Raw genomic sequence first — 22212 nt, 5'->3', positions numbered from 1 at the left:
GGTTGGGGCAGGGGGAAGCAAGACCCCAAAACTGGGTGCCACAGCTGCCATTCCCCCAGCTGCACCCACAACTAAAAAGAGGAGGGAAGAACCAACAAATATACTCAAGCCTTAAAAATACTCAGGTTTGAAGCGATTGGGATTTCTGTGAGTCCTCATTATGGCTGCAAGTGTTTATGGCTCCACATATACATGGAGCCATAAAAATATAACCATACATATATAACCATGTGTATATAGACCTGTACATTTATGTGTTTATGCACATAAATACACCTCTGTGTGTATAAATATATAAAATTTGTGTAAATGCTGCACTGCCTCAGGGAGAAAGTGAGGAAATTCTCGATTTTTAATTTACAATATTTTTATTGCGTCGAAAAGAACCCCAGAAATCCTCCCATCCTAAGGCAGCTTTGAGGCTCACCCCTCCCTCCCCACACCCTTGGATTTGGGGAAAACAGTCTTTTTTCTTTTTTTTTTTGCTCTTCCCCACCCCAGAGAAAGCAGCAGGGGTTCCCCCACGCCCTACACGAAGTCCCCACGGAAGGGACGGGATGTGGCTGCCTGCGCCTGCCAGCGGCCCCGCAGCGTGCACAGGGCTTTGCCCTCCAGGCTCTCCAGCTCCGGGAATCCCAGCTGGTTCAGGACCTCGTAGACCCCAGCCACTGCTGCCACCTGGAAACGGAGGAAGAAGGGAGAGTGAATTCCCCTCCCACCCCGGGGATGCTTTTGCCACCTCCGGGATGAATCCCTGGCATCCCGTCCCCCCCATCCTTGTACTACCCCCTTCAGCTCCCCCAGCCTCCTTCCAGCCCCAGTTTATCCATTTTTTAAGCCTCTTCCTTGCTGCTGGGGTCAGCCATCACAGGGTTTGTTGGCTTTGGCACCCTCCTGCCAAAAAGCTACAATGGCGCCTTGTTTTTGCTAAAAACGTGGGGATTATGCAGCAGGAAGGGGCGCTCCGGGGGTCAAAGGCTCCTTGTATCCACAGGTCGGGTGTTTTTCCCTCTGCTCCAGCAGACGGGAGACTGGGGAGGGGGGGATGTAAACCCCATGTATGGTAGATGGGGCATGAAAAGGGGCAGCACCTTTTGGGGCTGCACTCAGAAGACGCAGCACCAAAAGAAAGATTGCTGCATTAAAAGATGCCCCAGCAAATGGGGAGAGGACAGAGGGCAGCCATAAATCCGTGCGCTGGAAATGCAGCCCCGAAACGTGCTGCTTTAAAAGGTGCGGCCCCCCAAAAAGGAGCAGCACTAAAAGATGCAGCCCCAAATAGCGCCACATTAAAAACTGCTGGCTTCAGCCGCAGGCTTCCCGCATCCAGCCAACAGCAAACATCCCAAATCTCCGAGGAAGCTGGTCCAGCCCCAGCGGCGGCCGCCGGGCAATGCAAACACCGGCATAACCGGGATGCCAGGGCGGGGCGGGCACCGCTCCGGCTCCAGCTCCGCCCTTTCATCTCCCGCCCGGCCAGCGATCAAAGATGCCAACAGGAATCAGAAGCGCCGGCGGAGGCAAGGGATGAAGGGATGAAGGGATGAAGGGATGAAGGGATGAAGGGATGAAGGTTTTCCCCCACAATAGCAAGCCCGAGGGTAGGGCAGAGAAAAACTCTCTGCGCGGCAATAGAAGTAAAAAATGGAAATGACAAAATAAATAAAAACCAAGTGAAGGAGAGCGCATCAATAGAAGTAATACAGTGAAATAACAAAACCATTAAAAATAATAAAATGCAGTCATGCAATAATAAAAGTTGTATAAATACGTATCATTAAAATGTAATAAGAATAGTAATAGTGGCATTATTAAAATTGCCACGTCCCCAGCTTCCCCTTCTCCCCCCCGACTCTCTTTTCATGCAGAAGAACCCCCCAAGCACCAGCACACACACCCCTATGCCTCCCACACCACTTGTACCACCTCCAAAGTCCCTCTTTCAGGGAAAGTTACGCACCCCCCCCCAACATTCCCATTCAAATCAATGTATCCCAAATAAATCCAGCGTCTACAACCCCCGTGAGCAGAAAATATGGGTCATTTAGGGTCTCTTACCCAGCCTTCCCCCATTCCATAAGGATCATTTAGGGTCTCTCACTCACCACCCATTCCATTTTTCCAGCTGGTTCCCAATTCCCTTGGATATCCAATGCCACAGTCCCATCCTCCCAGACCTGCCAGACCCTGTGCCACCTGTCCTGGCCAGGCAGGTTTGGCTGGTGGACCCCCAGCCCCAGACGCTGCAATGTCAACAAAACCCTGAGGAAACTCAAACCAGGGGAAAATAGCGGGTTTGGGGTGGGAGAGCTCCCCATCCTTGTGGTGGGATGCCACCCATCTCCAGTGGCTTTCCATGAGAGCCACCAACCCAGGAAGCAGAGGAAGCACAAGAGGTGCTTCCCCAACAAGCCCAGAAATCACACACAAGTTAAGGACGGGCATCTGCTTCCCAGTAAGTTCCTGTATTCCCATGTAAACATGAGGCTGAGTGAGGCAGCAGCCGCGGAAAACCTCACCTCACGCATCCAGACGCTGAAGGGCCTCTGCCAGGAGTCCTTCTTCTCCAGGTGCAGGTAGGAGTTGAAGAGAATGAGGAAGATGTAGCGCTCCAGGTACTGCAGGCTCCTCAGCTGCAGCGTCCACGTCTCCCTCTCATCCTTGCCCGACTTTCCCTGGAAGGAACAGCAGCCTGGCTGAGACACCTGTGGCACCTGTGCTGAGAGAGCATCCCCAGGAAGCTCCTGCATCCCACCCTCACCCACAGCCCTGTGAGAAGCCATGGGAAGGGCATGGGAACATGGAGGAACACTCTGGGGACAAAAATAAACGCATCCATCCAGCCCACTCTGGCTGGGGCTTGGCACTCCAGGCTCTCATTTCCTTGTGGTTTTCAGCAGGTAACCATTCCCAGGGCTCAAAAATAGGTGAGGGATGGCTAAACGTGGGGGGCAGGAGCAGGAATAGACAGCCAAGTGCAAACTGTACCCCAAACCATGAGTTCCTGGACTGCAAAGCCCTTCCCCAGGGAAAAACATCTCCCTTGAAGGCATTCCCACATGGATTCAGCCTCTGTTTCCTTCAGAGGAAAAGAAGCTCTAAGGGTGGTGGCCATCACATCTTGCACTACTATTTTATATATATAAATGATAAATATCTTTTTTAGATGCTTTATAGGTACTATAATGTTTGTGCATTAATTATTTATATTTATTGCTTTGTTAGATATTGTATGTAATTATACAGCCACTTTTAATTAGTATTATTACTGCCGTTATTTTAAGCCCTGCATGCTGCCCTTCCTAGGAATTCATAAATACTAATAAATCAGAGCCCTGATCCCACAGGCCACCCCAAAAACCAGCAACTCCTCACTCCAGCTCTGTCCTTGGGAAAAGGTGTCTCCTCCACCTCTGAGTGCCAGTATTTGTAGAGAGCAAATCCTATTATTCTGTTGTTTATCCTGGTACTGTATTACCCTATTTATTTTTCATTCTATTATCCTATTATTTACCATGTTGTTATATTATCCTATTTCATTTTTATCCTATTATCCTATTATTTATTGTTTTATTCTATTATGTAATTTATTTTTCTTCTGTTACTTATAATTTTATTCTATCACCCTATTTAATTTTCTTCTATTATCCAATTTTCTTCTATTACCCTATTACTTCTCATTTTATTCTATTATCCTATTTATTTTTCTTTTATTATCTTATTATTTACCATCTTACTATCCTATAATTTATTTTTTATCCCATTATTTACATTTTCCTATTTTTTCTTCCCAGTTAGGGGTGGGAAGAGGTCAGAACAAACCAAACCAAGCCCCCCAAACACCTTTCCCTTCCCTTCTGTTTGCCCTAACCCTGAAAAGCATCTCCCAGCAGGCTCCCAAAACCCCAGAAATTCCCATCATTCTCTTCTCCAAGCTGCCCATCACTGAGGAAAAAACCAAAAAATAAATGAAAATTAAAGCATTTTGCTCAGGGCTGAGCCAAATGATAAATGATGCTGCTGGAAGGGATGAACAGAGCAGCAGGAGGGAAGTACAAGCTCCAGTGACAAGAGTCTCTTCCTAGAGCAGAGGGAGTGGATGAATCCCTCCTTATCTTGCCTTCCCACCAAGATGCCAGCCTGGAGATGGAATACAGCCCAGGATCACCCCCGTGCTAGTCCTGACAGCTAAGTAGGTGAAACTCCCCACGTGGTCACATCCCCATAGTAAAGGAGGGAAAGCCAAAATGAAATTAAAGAGCTTATCCTGAATAAAAATAAATTAATAAAAACAAATGTGACCATAAAGTAATTAACAATTAATAATTGCTGCATCTGCAAATAGTTAGGTCTCCAGAGGTTCTCTCTCCCAGCTCCCCAAAAAAATGCAGAGGATCTCAGGAAGCAGGAGGCAAACCCCCAGGAAGCTGCAGACGTCCCTGGCTGATTGAACATTTTGGTTTTTCTTCCCTCCATCAATCATTGGCGGCAATTAATTGAAAACACAGATCGATGGTAGCTGGAGCAAGAGCTGAAGTGAGGCACTACCTCACTGGTGGGATGTGGCACAAACCATCCCAGGAAAAACACCAGGCCACGGGCTCTGCCCTTCAAAGGCTCTGTGATACAGCTGCACAGGTTTAAAATATCCCATATCTGACGAAAATAATCCTTTTTGCTCCCTTGTCAGCTCCACAGAGGCTCCCAAGTAAAACAGCGCTGTGGATCACAGGCTCAGCCGGCCACGGACAAGCGCGTTCGCAGGGGCCGCTGCCCTTGCCAAAGCCGGATCTCCTTCCCAATCTCGGAGCAGCCAGAGGCACGGGGGCTGGAGCAGGGCGGGACGGCCCGGTCCTGCCCTCTGCCGGCTGCGCCTCACGGCACGGAAGGGTGCCGGAGGAGAGGAACGCTGGACGCGGCGTGGGCTGCAGGCCGCTGCTAGAAGGGCAGGACTCTGCGTGGGACGCAGGACAGCACAGGATCCGAGGCAGTGACCGTGACCACAAGGGCCCTGGTACATCTCTCACGACGCACCGGAGCCCTTCAGCCCGAGAAAGGATCCGGCTTCGGCAGGGCTGGTCCCAGAGGCCGGCTGCGCCCTCCGGAATTGCCCGGTGCCGATGGGGAGAGCGGCCTCACCTGGCGGTAGGTGCAGATGATGATTTCCCGGAGGTGGTAGTGCATGGGGGTCATGGTCTCGCTGACCGTGTCCAGGGCCATGTCCACCTCCTTCTTCATCCGGTGACCGTCGGGCAGGAGCTGGACCACCTTCATCACCACCTGCAGCATGGGCAGGAGCAGCAGGGCTTCACGAGGAGGCTCCTTGCCTTGTCCTGCTGCCCACGAGAGGATCCAGACCCTCCAAACAAGCAGCTGTGGCTTAAGGGAGCAGAGAGAGAGCCCTAAAACAGACAGGACTCACCTCGAACTCCCCCTTGGTGTACTTGGCGTCAGGCACGCTCACAATTTCCTCCTCACTCATCTCAGGGATGCCCTGGGGTGGCCAGAGGGCACCGGGTCATTATGGGCTGCACAAAAATGCAGAGCCTGTGCCCAGCCCACACGGACCCCCAGCATGCCCCACCTTGCCCCTGACAGGCACAGAACATGAAAATTGTACCCCTGCCCACGGAGGGAGCCACATGTCTGGACAGACAGGACTGTTCCAGGCCCTGGCACAGGGTGCCCAGAAAAGCTGTGGCTGCCCCTAGATCCCTGGAAATGTCCAAGGCCAGGGTGGACGAGGCTTGCATGCAGCTGGGATAGCGAAAGGTGTCCCTGCCCACAGCAAAGGGGTGGAACGAGACGAGCTTTAAGATTCCTCCCATCCCAAACTATTCCGCGATTCCATGATCTCCTCTGCCCTTAACCCTTCATCCTGGGGCAGGAGCTCTCAGGAAGAGGGTAAAGGCTCACCAGGGAATCACCCAGACTTCTGGAGCTCACTGGAAGTTAGGCACAGCTAATGACAACACACAGATGTCCATCCCCACAGCCCACCCCGGCCCTGCCCACACTCCCTTCAACCCACTGGCTGTGACAGGGCTGTCATGGGCTCTCCAAAGCTTCCCCAGGAACCCCACCAGGGATTGTTGCAGCCCCCTGTTCTCACATTGAAGTGCCAGAGGGTGAGGACAGCGATGACCATGGCCGTGGTGGTTCTGCCCCGGCCACTGGAGCAGTTGAACACGAAGGCTGCTCGCGAGTCCTCGGCCAGAGCGCTCTTCATGGCCTCCAGCAGCCGGTCAAAGTCCTGCCGGGATGAAGCCAGTGGGTTTTTAGGGATGCAGGACTTCCTCACCTCGGGGTCCCCTTTGTCCTACAGCCGCCAGGCTGAAATCCCTGTTTCCTTGCTGCCAGATCCATCCCGAAGGCATACAGCCTCTGCATGCGGCATCTCCTGGGGATCCCCCCCTGCCCTGGCAAGCACCCCACCAGCACTGAGCACCCAAGTGACATTCCTGCACAGCATCAGGGCTGGCTTGGGACGGAGGCAGCAGCGCCATTCCTTTCCTGGGGTACCTGCTCCTTGGGAGCACAGAAGTCAGGGATGGGGATTCGGTGGTAGGTGAGTCCCTGGCAGGAATTTTTCTGCTGGCTGAATATCTCCTGTGTGGTCAGGCAGCTCTTGAACATCTTCATCTGCTTCTCGGCCTCCAGGTACACCTCCAGCCACTTCTGGCACTTCAGCAGGTCCCCCTTCAGGGCAGCCTCCAGTTTCTGCATAGGATGGAGAAAACCCCACTGTAACACCCATGCCTCCTAATTTTTGCAGGATTTTATTCAGTGTTTTTAGATGCAGGCAAACACCCCAAACCCCACACCAGGTCCTGGCCACCAGTTCTGCCCAGGTCCCTCTGCACTTGATGGGAGCCCCAGAAGCATCATTTCCCACCACGCCGGGCAGCTCCTCCATGCAGCCACACTGCTGCTGGCAGCCAAACTCCTCCACTGCCTGTCACCCCTGGAAATCCAGCTGGGAACATCCGCTCCCCTTTCCCCAGATGCCTTTTACCCTTGTTCTCAAGGCATGCTAGAAATTCTTCCAGGGCAGATCACTGCTTTGCTCCCTTGTTCCCAAAGGAAAACAAAACCAGCAGCTCCAGAGGGTGAGGAACTATCAAAGCTGTGGAAATCACACACGAGGGTTCCTGGAACCTCCACAGCATCCTGCATCTCCCAGAGCTCACCTCCAGCTGCTGGGGTGAGGCAGCGGGCACAGAGATCAGCTCCTCCAGGAGTCCAGGCTCCCGCAGCGTGTAGATCTGCTCATTCCCTTCCAGGACCACTTCCTCCCGGAGGCTGATCCAGACAATGCGGGAGTGCTTCCTCTTGGCATCCATCAGGTACCGCAGGACACTGCCCAGGGTCTGAGGAAAGGGTGCGAAAGGGTGATGGGAGGGCTGGAAGCCCAACGTGGGGTCCCTGCCCGACGTGGGATCATGTCCCTCACCTTGGAGCTGGGCTGTGCCGTGCCATAGATGGGCATTTTGGGCACCCTTCGGAAGTTGGCCACGCTCATCTCCTTGACAGTGCTCAGCACATCCGGGCAGAAGCGCTCATCTGCCACCTGGAACAGAGCAATGTACGAGCAAGGGACACCCCTTCCCACCCTCAGGTTTGCAGCACACCACAGCCCAGGGACCCTGCTCAGGACAAGCCCCCAAACCTTTCCAACAGCAGCATCCAGGGCTCAAAGCCCCATATGGGAGGGACATGCTCTTCTTGCAGCACAAGGCACCAATGGCCCTGGCCTCCTTCACCCCACTCAGAAACCACGGAGCTGCTGCCTAGGCTCACATCACGGGATGCTGCAGACACATCCACGTGCACAGGGATCTCTGGCCACATTTATCCTCATGTGGGTCGGGTTGGATGGGACTTTAAAACCATCTGGTTACACCCTTGCTGAGGGTGCCTATGGGAGATGCCCTTTTAGATTAGGGTGAGAACAACTTTCCTCCTATGGGCCTTTGCAAGCCACATGTTAATATTTCTTAGGTTTCATTGTTTCACTGGTTTGTTAAGTTTATGTCACCCTGGTACCACATATGCACACCTGCCAGAATGTTTTCCTTCTCTTGGACCCCACTGGGTTAATTTTGCCAGAGTACCACACCCCTGTAACCCCATTAGTCCTGCCAGTTCCTAGCCACCCCTCTGCACCATGTTTCCCTATCCCTATTGGACCTTGACCCTCAGAAACACCCCTTTTATCTGGTATATAACCCTGGATCCTAGGCCCCATTTTTGGCTCTCATCCCTGGAAGACATTTGAAGCTGTACCCATGATGTAGACAATAAATAGCACTCAGATTTCCAAACGGGGCTCCGTCTCCTCACCTTTATCGTCAGCTCTCAGGGCTGCGCAGTAGCACGATGCTAAAGGTGCCAGCAGGACCTGGACCCAAGACCCCATGACACCTGCCCTACAACAGGGAGACCCTTGGCTTCTCTCACCCCTCCATGTCCCTGGGAAGGTGCCGTCCCCACCCCCGCACCGCGCACTCACCAGCACTCGCGCGCCTTTGGTGACAAGCTCGGCGGTGACGGTGAGCTCCGAGCAGTTCATGTCTGCCTGTAGCCGGTACAGCTCCGGGTGCCGGCACATCCACCTGCTGAAGCTGAGGGCAAAGCCCAGGGGGTACTGCCGGCGGGGGGGCGGGGGGAACGCACCATCAGCCTGGGCTCCGATCCCCCTGCCCACCACCCCGCTGAGAAAAGCTGCTTGGAAAGCTCAAAGGGGGAAGCGCCTGCCCTCCCACCGTGTGGCAGAGCCAAAAAATGAGAGGGCAAGGAAGGTGGTGTTGGGTGGTTCTCGTGGTTTTTACCTGCTCGTGAAGGTAGTAGTTGAAAGCAATCAGGTAGAAATAGCGTTCGAGGCTCTGCAGAGTCCTCTGGAGGAAATACTCTTTGGTGCTGCTCCCCTGGAAGCAAAGGACAGGGGATCTGTGATACTCAGTGCTGACCAGTCCTGCAGCCCCCAGCAGACCAGGAGGCTGGGAAAAAAAGCCCTACTGACACTTTATATGAACATTTCCAGTTTCCCATATTAAATGATGTTCAAAGGCATAAATTCACATTTCAGCTCAAAACAAAAGCTTCTCCTTAGCACAAGGACACACTGGGAGCAGTTCCAAGCAGTCCATGCTGTCACATGGACACACTGTCCAGCTGGGAGATTCAAACCCATGGGGATGAGTGTGGAAAATGCGAGGTCCTGTCCCTATCCCAGCCATGGGATATGCTCAGGCAGTGACATCCCTGGGGAGAGAGGGCCCCATGCCGGTCACACACCCTGCAATATCCTGAATTTCCAAGGGTCTCCCCTTTCCACGTCCGGAAGCATCCTGATGCCTATGTTTCCAGCAAGCTCACCTCCTCCTCCTCCTCCTCTTTATCATCACCCCCACAATCCAGGCATTATTTTCCACCACAGCTATCCCCTCTCAGGGAGGAAACTCAAACCTTTGGGATTTTCTGTCATTCAGAAACCTTGGGGTGAAGGGGGGGTTGTACCTCTGAGCATCCCATCCAACAAATTAACCTGGCACAAGGTAAGGAACACCCAGCATGGCACCCACAAACATCTCCTAAGGGCCTGTTGGAACTCACTTCCCAGGCTAGGATGGAAAACCCTGTAAGATGGGGCTGTGTCTGGGGTCAGCTCGGCGAGCGGGGTTTGCTCAATCCTGTCATTATGTGGCTGACTCATTAATATTTACTTGTTCTCCACAAGAGAAATCCGGCCTGCAGTCATTTATCAAGAGGAAAGGCAGTGGGATTTGCTCTGGAAATTGAAAACAAAGCCTGTGGGGATGGAGCCGTGCCAGGTTTGCCAGCAACACCGAGAGCAGAGCAGAGGTGCTTCCCGAGCACTTAGATTCCTGCAATAAAATCCATCCCCATGCTCTCACCCAAGGCAAACCTCCGAACATTCCCCTTAAACAGGCTATGGGTAGAAAGGGGAATGATCCTCTTGTGTCTCAGCCGTGGAAAGCCAGGTATTGTGGGAGTCTGGATGCTCAGCATCCCACACCAGGATTCACCTGCACCTCCATTACTTGAGGGCTTAAATCGCAATTTCTGCTCCCCAAACCCAGGCAGAAACCCAAAGACATCCTTCCTCCATGCCCAGAAAAGCCCCTCCTCCCCCCAAAATCAACCTAAAGAAGTCTAGGCTGTTTTACTGATGGCTGAGCATCATCCCCTCTCCCCTCCTCACCCTCCATTTGTCCCCAGCACATTTTCCTGGCTCCTCGCCACTGTTTAAACCTGCTCTTGCTCCACAAAGACTTCAAATAAACACTTCTTGAGGCTTATTTACAGCAGTCCCCCAGCCGTTTGTTTTCCAGGAGTCCAGGATCACACGGAGCAGCTTTCCCCAGCAGGGAAAGGTTTCAAGGCAATGAGAAAATCCCCTGTCCAACGCCCAACCTTCCCCTGCTATACAAGAGAACCCGCCAGGACCAGGAATGAGCAGCACCAAATCCTCTCTAAAATGGAACAGGGGAGTATAAAATCTGGAATGTGTCACTAAACACCAAAAAAGTGTAAGTAAATGCCTTCTTTTCTCATTCTTTAATCATTTTCATGGGTTTTTTTGCCACAGGGCACCTGGTTTGAGGTTACCCTTTACAACCAGCTCTGGCACTTCCACTCCACATTCAATATTTAAATAGGAAAATTAATCTCCAAAGAAACTGGGATCAGGGCAGCACTTCCACCTGAGCATCCAACCTCCTTCCATCGTCTGGTAAGGAGCCTTCTGGTTGGGCAAGGAAGACCACAGCTTTCCAGCATGGAAAGCCACCCTGATGACTCTTCAAAACAAAAGGAAAAAACATAAATCTACCACTAGAAAAGCCTGACCTTTTGTGACTATATTTGCAATGATCTCTCCCAGCTCCCAAGGACTTTTACCATCCAGGCTGATATCGATTTTCCAATTTTAGAGCTGATGAAACCAGGGCACAGGATATTATTTGCCCCTGAGGTCATCTACCAGAAGCAGTAGCAAAGCCCAAACCAGTCTGTTTTCCCCCAATCCCAGCCTGCTCCATTTTGTGGCTTTTAAAACAACTGGGGGAGAAAAAAAAAAAGAGACACTCCACAACACCCCAGGTTTCATATCGCTGGGAAATCTCCAGCTTACAGGAAGCTTTGGGTTTCCGGAATTTACATTCTTCTCATCCTGGTGCAAAAACTGCTTAATAAATTTCCTGGTGCCGATGGCTCGCATCCGAGCAATCCTCTAATTACCTGTATCTGATAGTCCTCCCCAATCCCTTCCAGCTTCTTCTTGTTCTCGTAGATGGCTTCCTTCATGTCATGCATCTCTGAGCAGGAGGCGATGGCACCATCCACCTTGGGAGGAGCAAGTGGGAAATAGCTCCATAAGCCTTGGATCTGGGGGGAAATTTCATCCCTCCCTCCCAGCCACCCTGCCAGAGGGTTCACCAGCACCTCCTTACCTCCTCCACTATCTGCTCGCCTTTGGGGACTATCTCCATGAAGGTCTGGATGACCCGGAGCCTGTCCCTAGGAGATGTCTTAGGCAAGTGGGGGAAGCTGTGGTGGGAGAAGGAGGAAATCACACCAGCCCCAGGCGGAACGGCTATGCCCCCAGTCCTGTCCTGGAGGCTGCTCCACTTACTCGGGCTTCTGGGCAGCTCCTCGGTGGTGGTGGTGGAGGACCAGGGTGCCCATGGCCATGGCCAGGTTGGTCCTGCCCACGCCAGTCTGGCAGCCAAAGAGCAGCGCAGGTGGGGGTCTGCCGGGGTCCTGCAGCAGCAGGCTGGGGCTCTCCTAGGAGGGAGGGACACAGGGACGGATGGATGGATGGATGGATGGATGGATGGATGGATGGACGGATGGATGGATGGATGGACAGACGGATGGATGGAGACTCTGGCAGCTTCCAGGAAAGTCAGGTCTGCCCCATCAGTGGCTAGGATGGAGGTGATGGCCAAGCCCAGGCATGGAGGGGTGGGTGGCATCTCCCTTTTGCTCAGGACAGGACAATGGGTGGCCCACCCACTGTATTCCCCTGTCCACCCCACTGGAGATGTTCCTACCACTCATCCCCAGCTCACTGAGATTTCATCTTCCAGAATGTAAAAAAAAAAAAAGGCAGCTCTGACATGGAAAACCTTTGCAGCAAATACAGGTAATTCCTGCCAAAGCCACTTAGCAAAGAGCTGCCCGAAGGTGGTCAGGGACGGCCATTTCTAGCCAAGGGTAGGGATGAACTGCTGGACAACATGGACTTCTCCAGGAAGATCCTACAGCAAGGGGAGTGGGATCTGCAGGCACAGACATCCTCTAGTATGCAGAGTTAAGGAAAACCAGAAGATGCTCTTAGGCAGTTGCAGTCTCTGACAAAGCAGAGGAGCAAATCCCAACCCCCAAGGAGGCCCCACGGATCAGGTGCTTTCTCTCAGCTCACCCTGAGGAAGCGGATGAAAGCATCAAACTGCTCCTCCAAAGGGGCTCCCTCAGCAGGCAGGGGCAGCCGGTGGTACCTGCCGGGATGGGGACAGCCCTTGTTAGGATGGGACCACGGAGAGGCTTCATCCCCACCACCATGGAGGATATGTGGCTTAAGGGATGCCAAGAGCCCTCACCGTGCATGAGGAGGAGGAGGAGGAGGAGGAGAAGGAGAAGGAGGGAAAGACCTGTAGGAGGGCTGGAGGAAAACAGGTCTGCGATAGACCTCATCGGTGACCTGGATGTCCTCATCACACTGCACCCGCACGGCATGGGGCTCATCCCGCAGCCGCTCAATGTCATTGTACACGTAGTAGATGCTCTCGCTCAGCTGCGCGAAGTCGCGGATCTATAGGAGACACGGGGGAAGCCCCATCTGTAACAACACCTCCGCTTGCCTATGAGCTGGCACGTGGGATGTGCGCCTTTCCCGTGCCAGCTCACCTCCTTGCGGATGGCCAGCTCCAGGCTCTCCGTCCGCACGCCCCGCTGCAGGTGCTGCAGGTTCTCGTGGAGGTTCTCCTTGCCCCGGGGGGTATAGGAAACAAAGTCCCCCTCCAGCCGCAGGAAGACTACAGGCTCCTCACGGACACAGAAGAAGACACATTCCTGCAAATAGCAGCGGAGAGGCTGACTCAAAGCTCTCCTGGCTTTTTTCCACCCCAGTTCCACCCTCTCACCAACCTTGTGGCCTTCTCTCTGCAGCTTCTGCAGCACGAGCTTGAAGCCGTTGAGGCTGGGCTGCCCCATCCCAAACACAGCATATCCTCCTTTGGCCTGTCGGAAGTTGGGAGCACCACAGCTGCCAGTAGTGTTCAAAACATCTAATTTTCCATATACATCCCTGACCATGAAGTATTTCCCCTGCAAAATATCAGAAGACAGAAGGTGGGACATCAGTGGATTTGAGCAAGGTGGGACTCCAACACAGCTGAGTGTAAAAGTGCCTTTTTCTACAAGATCTTCAAAATGAGCCACCCCAAAACACTCCTGAGGTCCCTAAAGCCCAGGCTGAAATGAGCTGGGTGATGAATTCAGCAGCAGAGATGCTCACCTGCACCAGGTAGTGATCCAGCGTGGCCTCAGAAATGCGTCCCACCGTGTAGTTGGCCTTCAGCAGGTCATCATGGATCTGGAACTCCTCCCTGCAGTTGTACCTGCAAGAGCCACATGCAGGTGGGTAAAAGAAAGAAATAACGGCATAGGTCAAGATTGAAACAAATCCCAGTACTTAGAGAAGAGGGTGGAGAAACCCAGAATTTTGGAGGCTGCCGAGGACTTACGTGATGACCACAGGTGCCACTTTGTTGGTGATGATGGACTTGGCCTTGCTGTTGTGGAGCCCCAGGGTCTGGAAGGAGTGGATGCTGAGGGAGTGCTGGTCCTCCATGCTGCCGTCTCCTGGTGCCCGACTCTCCAGGGGGGATGCCGAGACTGCCTGCTGTGCTGCGCTCGCTGTCGTACCCATCATCCGTGGGCAGCTGTGCCAGGACGGGCACGCAGCAGCAGGGAGGACAAAAAACCCCAAACCAAATGAAAAACCAAAACCAAACCAAACCAAACCAAACCAACCAAACAAAAAAGGGTAGGGGGGAAAAGGAAGGAGGAATTTATTTATTTTTCAGCCACTCCTGATTTAGGATGGGAAAATCCCAGGCAGGCACAGGGCAACCCCCTGCTGACAGCCAGTCAAGGGAAGGAACGCTAAGCCAGCCCTTTCCCTCCCGCTCCCACAAAAGGCTTTCCTCCTGCCTGCCATGCAGCTTGCTCCATTGGGGAGCTGAAAGCAGGGCTGAAGAGGGAGAGGGGGAATAAAGGGCTAAAGGCTGGATCCGGTCCCTAAAATCTGCTGAGTCAGCATGTGGCACTGTGCCTGAGCCTCGTCCCCCGCTTTCCCAGCATCCACAAACCACTCCTGAGTCCCTCCCCACACAGAAAACTTTTGAACAGGGAGCACGTGTTAGTGGATATTTGGTAATTTTGGGTGTAGGAGCACATCTGGAGCAGGTCTGTGCGTGCCAGTCTGGAAGCTGCCTTCACAGCAGCCGGTTATCCCCATCCCGGGGGAGCAGCCAGGGCAGGTGGGGACCCCAAAAGCACCCCCCGCTTTGTCCCCAGGGAGCTCATCCCTAACGAGGACGGAATCCAAAGGGGCAGGCCTGGCGGCGGCCAGGAGCATCCTGCCACACTCAAGCGCTCAGGGACAATGAGCCGACTGTCTGCGCCAGCCAGGGCCGGATCCCGGCTTCCCAACAAAGCCAGAGATGTCAAAGGGGTAGCCTGGAAAAGGCAAAAACTCTGCCCACTCCTAACGAGATGGTCCCCAGCAAAACCTCCTTTGTGCTGCATGGGAATAACCCAGAAGGGGGACGATACCTGCTCCGAGGCGATGCTCAGCTCCGAGAATACCGGGAATGGCTTTAACCCAGCCCTACAAATCCTTCTGCAGCTGCTCTTCCTGCCTTACAGGCAGCACAGGATCAATCTCTTTCTGCAATCTCAGCAAATGTGATGCCCCCAGCAGCTGCAAATGCTTCAAGTGGGGGAAAAAGCCTGCGGAAAATGTGCTATTTCTAGTCCAGACTGTGCCCAGGCACACATTTTCCCCTCCTCCCCATCTTTCTTCTCTGCTCCGTGGAAAACTTGTTGCTTTACTGTGAATTTTCTGCACCATTAGGCAGCCTGGTTTCTTTTACACACAAGAGCAGGGGGCGCAGGGGGGTGGGGAGGAAACAAAAACAGCTGTTTCAGGCCGGTGTGGTTTCTCCAAGTCCTCTTGAGTGTTTCTTTCATGTAAACACTGTGAGGGCAAAAATAAAGGAAAAAAAAAAAAAAAAAAAAAATAGGGAGGTTTTGAGTGTTTCAGAGCAAGTGCTCGTGGCTTTGGAGAGCCCAGGCAGCAAACAGGAATGAGGCATCCAGCCAGGATGCTTTTTTTTCCTAATCTTGCTCAGAATGGGTGAATCTTTTCAACAGTGGGCTGGATCAATGTCTCTGGGTTTGCTCCAGCCATCCCCATGTTGGATAATGGAGATTCCACCCCCAGTTTCGAGGCAGGCAGCTTCAGTATTTCCTTTGTCTTTCCCCCCCTCCCCATAGACACCCACCTTCACCCTAAAACCCCCAGGGATATTTTCTTTTCCTGACAAACCACACCAAGAAATAACAGGCATAAAAGGCGCTGGGCAGATTTGGAAATTGTCTTTCAAACCACGAAATTAATGAAGAGAAGAAATCACATCTCAGCTTCTTCCCCCACTCCCTGCTTAGATTGGGCAGGCAAAACCAAGCAAGAAAAGTACCAAAATTACCCAAAGTGGGTGCTCAGGGAAGCCACAGGAACTGCTCTAAAAGGCCACGGGAAGAGGGAAGTGCTGGTGTTACCTATATTGGAGCAGCTTTTTACTGGTATTGCTGCATCTGATGAGAGCAGGAGGACTTACACCCCGCCCCAGGTGTCTAGTCTGCAAGATGGGATACAAACTGGGATGGGTAGGGACGCAAAACCCTACCCCAGGAAAACAGATAAAATTATCTTGGCTGAAAATTTTATCAGATATTGCTGGTGGATGCAACAGGAAGAGATGCAACAAAGCCACCAACACAGGCCAGTCGAGGGAAGCAGGAGCCCAGGGCCCAGCCTGGCTGGGACCAGCACAGCAAAGGGCTCTGGACTGCCCTAAACATCATTCTTTTCCCCATAGCTGGACACAGGTACATGAGAAGCTCCTGCACTGGAACAGGATGCCCAGAGAAGTTGTTGATGCCTTAGCCCTCAAAGTGTTCAAGGCTGTGTGGAGCTGGGAGCAACCTGATCTAGTGGAAGGTGTCCCTGCTCATTGCAGGGGGTTGGAACGAGATGATCTCTAAGGTCCTTCCCACCCCAAACCATTCTGGGATTCTACAGTTCCAGGTTAGGAGGCTGGGGAGTAAGCCTGGATTTTATAATGGCATTAGCCACAGCTGGGGTGGATTGGTTTTGAGCATCCCTTCCCTTTCACCATGCAGTATTTGGGGGTTGCCTTCCTAGGAGGGAGAGGATGCAGAGACAACATCCCCCTGCACAGCACCCTGGCCTCCTGTCTGCACCTTTTTTGGGGACAAACCCCAGAAATATTCCCCCAGCCAGCAGCTCATCTCTTCGCAGACCCCAAAGCCAAGCCCGAGATCAATCGTGGCCAAGGTTCCTGAACAAAGAGCCCATTTTCTCCCCAGCTGCCAAAAGAACCAACACCCTGCACGAGGACATCCCACCGAACAAACCAGCAGTGTTCCTCTCCAGGTGTTTTGCCTAAATTCAAAGCACTGCCCATTAATTATTCTTTCTGCCTAAAGAGAGAGCGGAGCCTCAGGCTGGGCAAGGCAGAAGCATTTCCCTTCCCCTCCAGCCCCCGTTTTCAAGCCTGGACAGGGAATGCCACATGAGCCACCAGCAGCACCGGGAGCATCCCAAGAATTCCACTTGAGCATCCCATCAGATCCCATGCGGATGCCACAGCCTCTCTCACAGAAGTCACGACACTGTAACAGCGCTCGGCCCTCCATCTTCCCACCTCTCCGAGCTGCTCCTCTCCCCTGCCGCCCGGCACAGGGGCCATTCCCACACCCAGAGACCTGGCAAGGACTCAAAGCTGGAGCAAACAATGGACTAAATATAGTGGGAGGCGGTCGGGCTGCAGCTGCAGGATGCATCTGCCCCGGCCACCGCGCCGAGGAGGAAGCGTGCACTTGCCTGGCCGCCTCATTGTCAGCAGGAAATAAATAAACCTCCTTCCGTGCATCCTCGAGATATTTTATAGCTTTTAAAGCTCTTCTAAATGAAAAGCAAAGCCCTATGAGAAGAAGCAGCAGCAATGGAGGCATCCTCCTGAAGCATCTATCCTTCCTCGGGGTGGGGCAGCCCCTGCGGCTTTTCAGCATGGAGTCGGTATGGATGCATCCTCCAGGGACTGAGGGGCACCCCTGGAGCACTGCTGAGCCAAGCAGGGGGGCAGGAAACACTGCAGGCCAGCAGGAAGCTTCGATGCAGCCGGAGGGGCATCACCAGAGCCCGAAGGAAGTGCTGGAGCTGAGCCCCCCGCCCCGGCGTGCTCTTTAACCTTCTTTTTCAAAAAAACAGTGAAAAATTAAATAACACACAAACAGCTTCTCTGGGACAGCCTGCCTGTCTGTGCTGGGAGATATCCCACAGCAAAGGCTGCAAGGGAAGCGGGCTCCTGTTGTTCCAGGCGATGCCGGAAGGAAGCGGCCCAGCTTCTTAAAAAAACATAATAAAACAAAAAAAAAATAAAAGTGAGAAATAACACGTTAAGCTGCGGATTATTTGGAACGTGTTGTCCACCCACTGAGCTCTGAGGGTAAAACAAGGCAAAGAACCAAATGCCTCAAATCAACCTAAAAGCGCTTTGCCACAGGCAGGAGAAGGCCCTGGAAAAGCGACAAACAGCAGACAGCACTGCTTTTACAAACTCGACTGATTTATTAATATCTTTAAAGGAGAAAAAGCGACTGCCCTTCATCTTCATGAGCTCCTCGGAGAGCCAGTGGCAACAGCCAAAAATATAACTAAATAAGCAGTATTTCCTAGAAAGTCCAGAGTTGTTTCCCAATCAGGCTGGGGTCGGTGCTGCCGACTCCCCTACCAGCATCTGCCGAGCAGCACAGGAGAGCATTGGTGGGATGCCTGCCCCCAAATCCAAGGGGGAGCATCCAAGGATCCAAGGGAGAATAACAAGGATCAGACATTTCACACCCCCTTCCCAACATGCTCCTGCCTTTTGATAGAAAACCAAGATCTATATCCCCAACCTCCATGTGACCAACTTGCCTTTAGTTATTTGACTTAGAGCTCCTCAGCCTGAAGCCAAGGAAAGCTGTTTGAGACTGGGAATGGACGAGAAAAAAAGTCACCCCACAAATGGGGATGGCCATCTGCTCCCCACCATGAGGAGGATGCTGGTATCTGTTGGGAATGGTATCCAGGCTGCAGCCCTTCACAAACCTCGTTTCCATCATCATTATTAACCAGCATTATTAACCTGCCTTGCTAAGCACAGCCTGAGAGGAATTACGTTCCTGGAAGTGTTGTATGGGGCTTGGAGCAACCTGCTCTGGTGGAAGGTGTCCCTGCCCAGGGCAGGGGATGGAAGGAGATGACCTTTAAGATCCCTTCTAAACCACTGAGTGACTCCAGGGTTTTGCAAAGAGCCCACCTGTAACTGCTGCCTCATATCACTCAACTTTTAAGGCCCGCTGGCAGGCTCCCTCACGCATCCCACCTGGCCCTGGGGCGCTGCTTTTTGGGCAGGCAGGAGATGCTTGGGCTGCTTGCTGTTGAGGTGAGGGGCTTTATCAATGAGCAACAATGGAAAGAGGAACAAAGCCCTGACCCGGAAGCACCAGTGTTGCCAGTTGTGCCGTCAGCTCGCTGACAGTGGTTTCAAGGTCTGTGAGCACACTCGCCTGAAGGGTTTCCTTTCAGTAGCACACAGAAAAAACAAAATAAAAAGCCATAAAACATGAAGACAAAGGCTGGGGGGCATCTCCAAAGAGACCGGCGATCTGTGGGCAAAGCTTTTGTCCAACACCAAACAGTCCCCAGCTTGCCAGGAAGCACCACAGCCCCACACCCAAACCAGACCTGCCAAGCTTTTCCCTGCCGGCGGTTCTGCAGTGTGACCCCGCTCCGGCTGGCAGGGGGGAACAGGGTGTCCCCAAAGGTGGGGAACTCGGGCTGCGCCCCCCAGCACAACCCCCTGCTCGCAAGCCCGGGATGGCCAGCGCCACGCGGAGCCAGCCAGGGCGTTTTAGGAAAGCGAGGGCTATGATTTTGTGCTATTCATAGCTAACCACGGCTCCCCTCCCAACGCGGGCAAGGCTGCCGGAGCAACGGGACGGCTCCTTTTACACGGGGCCGCTTTTCCACACCTGAGGAAGCGCTGCTGACCACACCTTTCCCAGGACAAGCAGCACCTTATGCACACCAGCACCGTGGTTTGGGATGCAGTAGGACTCGGGGCTCACAGATCTCTCCCCCACCCCACTCTCGTAATAAATAAAGCAAAAATCAAGCAAATCCCAGGAGAGTTTTGCTCACAACAGAGACCTACCCGTTATTTTTATGCTCCGTGCAAAGACATAATCACTTCCTGCCTTCCAGGAAGGAAATGTCCTACCACCGCTGCCTGTCTGCCTCCTCCTCAGGCAATGCCTGCCTGCTGCCAGCCCAGCCATCCCAAAACCTGCTGTTTTCTCCCATTCGGGGCAGAAAAACAACGGGAGCACAGCTCAGGATGCGAGGGTGCCACGGCCAGCAGCGCTGCGGGAAGACGAGGGGGTGTTCGCTCCCCTAGCACTAAGAGGATGCGCTGGGAAAAGGGCAGGGAAGCAGGTCCGGAAAAGTCCGGTAGCCATCGGAAACGCAGCCTGGAAGAGGTTTCTGATAGTTTTCAGCCCGGAGGAGCTGGGCAGGAGCTCAGCGGGAGTAGGCAGCCTTGCTCCTAAGACACCCTGTCCACACGGGGCTGGGAGCCCACCGCGCTCGGCGCCATCCCTGCCACGTGCCAGCGGGAAACCCATCCCAGGCTTCCCGCTCCTCTCGTGCTCCCTAAACGGGAGGCTGCGGAGCCAAACCCCAAACCTCGGCTACATCTGCTCCTCTTCCTCCTCCATCTTCATCCTGCACTTCCCCGCTTCCAGAGCTTGTTCCCCCAGGCAGCTTTTAGGGGTGCAAGGGAGGCACAGCCAAGAGATGCAAATCCAAAACTCGCTCAGGGGAACTCGAGCCGGAGCAGGCACAGCCGGCACCGGCCGACAGCCGTGCTGGGCTCCCAGCCCGGTGGGGCTGGCTTCCAGGCCAAAAGAGGGAGAGAAAAGCCCCTTTTAAATAGGAAAAGCGACTGCAAAGGCAGGAGAGATGGGAGGATGCCGTCCGTGGGTGCGCATGCTGGGCCTCAAAACTAGTGATCCATCTATTTTCCAGAGCTTTGAAGCCCAGCGTTGGCTCCGGATAAACCCTCCTCGCCACGGCTGGGGCACTTCATGGCCACGCCGTGGGATCTGTGCTCCAGGGGCGAAATAAACCTTCCCCTCACTGTCCCGCCTGCCTGGACTTGGGGGCAGACACCCCCGCCCAAGAAGCCCCCCGGGTGTCCAACACAAACCCCCCCGAGGGGTGGGGGGGCACCCTCGAGGGCAGTTCCTGTCCCCTCTCTCCCCTTTCCCCCGCACCCCCGGGGAGGGGATGAGAGCGGCAGCCGGTCCCGGGCGGGGGATGCGCGGTCCGGGGCTCGGGTAATGCTTAACCCCGCGGAGCGGGGCAGGATGCCCGGTTCCGGGGGCTGGAGGGGGGAGAACACCCAGTCCCTGGGGTCGGGGTGAGAACGCCCGGCTCGGAGAGGGGGAATGCCCGGTCTCGGCGGGGATACGGTACCTGGAGGGCTCCGGGCTCAGCTCCCGCGCCGGGCCGGCCGCGCCGTCGGGCGCCCCATGGGGGCGGCGGGAGCGGTGGCGGGAGCGCAGCCCCGCGGCCGCGCCGACCGCCGGCGCGTCGGCGGGGGAGGGACCGGGGCGGGCACCGGGACGGGGCCGAGGGGCGTCTGGGACCGCCCCCCGCCCCGGGACGCGCCTCCGGCACCGCCCCCTGCACCCCCAGCGCCGCCGGGACACCCCCGGGTCACGGCCACGGCACCTCGGGGACACCCAGCACGCAGCACCCCCACCCGCAGAATCCCCCAAACACAGCCCTTGTCCCCTTAGGGACCCCTGACACGCAGCCCCCATCGTCGCGGGGACCCCCAGCACGCAGCAACCCCCACCACGCTGATCCTTCCATCATCTCCCGGTGACAAACTAGAGAGGGGTTGGGAACAGAGAGGGGACTGTCAGACGCCGCCACCCCAGCCAGGTTTGCCGTTTTGGGGGCATCGAGACGTTGCCGGCACCTCTCAAAGCCAAAAAGTGCTTTTCCTTCCCAGAAATGGGAGACAGGGATGCGTGTGATGGAAGCCCAATATCCCATTTAACCCTGCCCTCCCTCTGGCAGCTCAGAACCGTTCTCCCTTGTCCTGGCACTCCATGCCCTTGTCCAAAATCTCTCTCCAGCTCTCTTGAGAGCCCCTTTAGGCACTTGAAGGGGTTCTAAGGTCTCCCTGGAGCTTTTTCTTTTCCACATGAATGCCCCCTGCTCTCCCAGCCTGTCTCCATCGGAAACATCTGGGCAGCTCCAGACCCCCAAGTCTCAGAGCTGTCCTTCCTTGCTCAGGTCACTCAGACTCCTGGGGAATAAGGCTGCGGCCCACCCAGCTGTTGCCCAGCACCCTACAGGCACCCTGGTGGGCTCTTGCTATGGCTTCACCAGTACCAGCAGATCCAGCACCCAGCTCTGCCCATCTCCTGCCCAGAGTCCACCACCGCACAGAGTGAATCCATCAGGCGGCTTCAGGCTTCCCTCACTGCCAGGCAAAGATGCTATTTTAGCTAATCCGTAAAACCCCAATCCTTTCAGCTCCTATCTGCCTTCCCACATTCCATTTGGGTGAAAACAGTGACCCTTGGAGCCCCCCAGGTAGGACCCCAACCCCACCTCCCCCTCAGCCACCCCAGCGCTACAGCCTTGCCCACGCCCAGCACTATCCACTGCTGCCATGCTGCTCCAAACCAGTGTTTATAGGACTCCAGTGGGGCGAAGGAAAAGGAGAAAAATGGCATTAACATGTTCACTGG

General features: G+C 54.2%; 1 protein-coding gene across 5 annotated transcripts; it reads right to left on the bottom strand.

Annotated features, from left to right (window-relative positions):
• Positions 1 to 384: 384 nt before the first annotated feature.
• PALD1 (phosphatase domain containing paladin 1) lies at positions 385 to 20988 on the bottom strand. 5 transcript variants are annotated; one of them, XM_040071846.2, is made up of 21 exons: positions 20921 to 20988; positions 14866 to 15289; positions 13773 to 13970; positions 13544 to 13646; positions 13174 to 13353; positions 12934 to 13098; positions 12678 to 12838; positions 12449 to 12524; positions 11657 to 11808; positions 11475 to 11571; positions 11263 to 11367; positions 8832 to 8927; positions 8513 to 8647; positions 7454 to 7570; positions 7191 to 7370; positions 6523 to 6720; positions 6113 to 6253; positions 5423 to 5494; positions 5140 to 5280; positions 2520 to 2675; positions 385 to 678 (listed from the first exon to the last, which is right to left on the bottom strand). In XM_040071846.2, exons 3-21 carry the CDS (start codon positions 13958 to 13960, stop codon positions 529 to 531), a joined length of 2613 nt encoding a protein of 870 aa, XP_039927780.1. In that variant the 5' UTR covers positions 13961 to 13970; positions 14866 to 15289; positions 20921 to 20988; the 3' UTR covers positions 385 to 528. The 5 variants fall into 5 exon arrangements, with proteins under 5 accessions (XP_039927780.1, XP_039927781.1, XP_039927782.1 ...); XM_040071847.2 differs by having other exon boundaries at positions 14866 to 15042; positions 20921 to 20944; XM_040071848.2 differs by lacking the exon at positions 14866 to 15289 and having other exon boundaries at positions 20921 to 20987.
• Between the last annotated feature and the right edge of the window lie 1224 nt (positions 20989 to 22212).

The sequence above is a fragment of the Hirundo rustica genome, chromosome 8 (assembly GCF_015227805.2).
Source record: "Hirundo rustica isolate bHirRus1 chromosome 8, bHirRus1.pri.v3, whole genome shotgun sequence".
NCBI lineage: Eukaryota > Metazoa > Chordata > Aves > Passeriformes > Hirundinidae > Hirundo > Hirundo rustica.
Note: the sequence above shows the minus strand (reverse complement) of the source record. Positions and strands in the feature narration are given on the sequence as shown.

Bases quoted from the DNA above. Each gene is read 5' to 3' on its own strand.
- PALD1 (XM_040071846.2), bottom strand. From the start codon at position 13,960: ATGATGGGTACGACAGCGAGCGCAGCACAGCAGGCAGTCTCGGCATCC. The intron at 13,099-13,173 runs GTTGGTGAGAGG...TGCTATTTGCAG, and splicing joins TGCAGAGAGAAGGCCACAAG to GAATGTGTCTTCTTCTGTGT. The intron at 5,281-5,422 runs GTGAGTCCTGTC...CCCATGCTGCAG, and splicing joins ACACCAAGGGGGAGTTCGAG to GTGGTGATGAAGGTGGTCCA.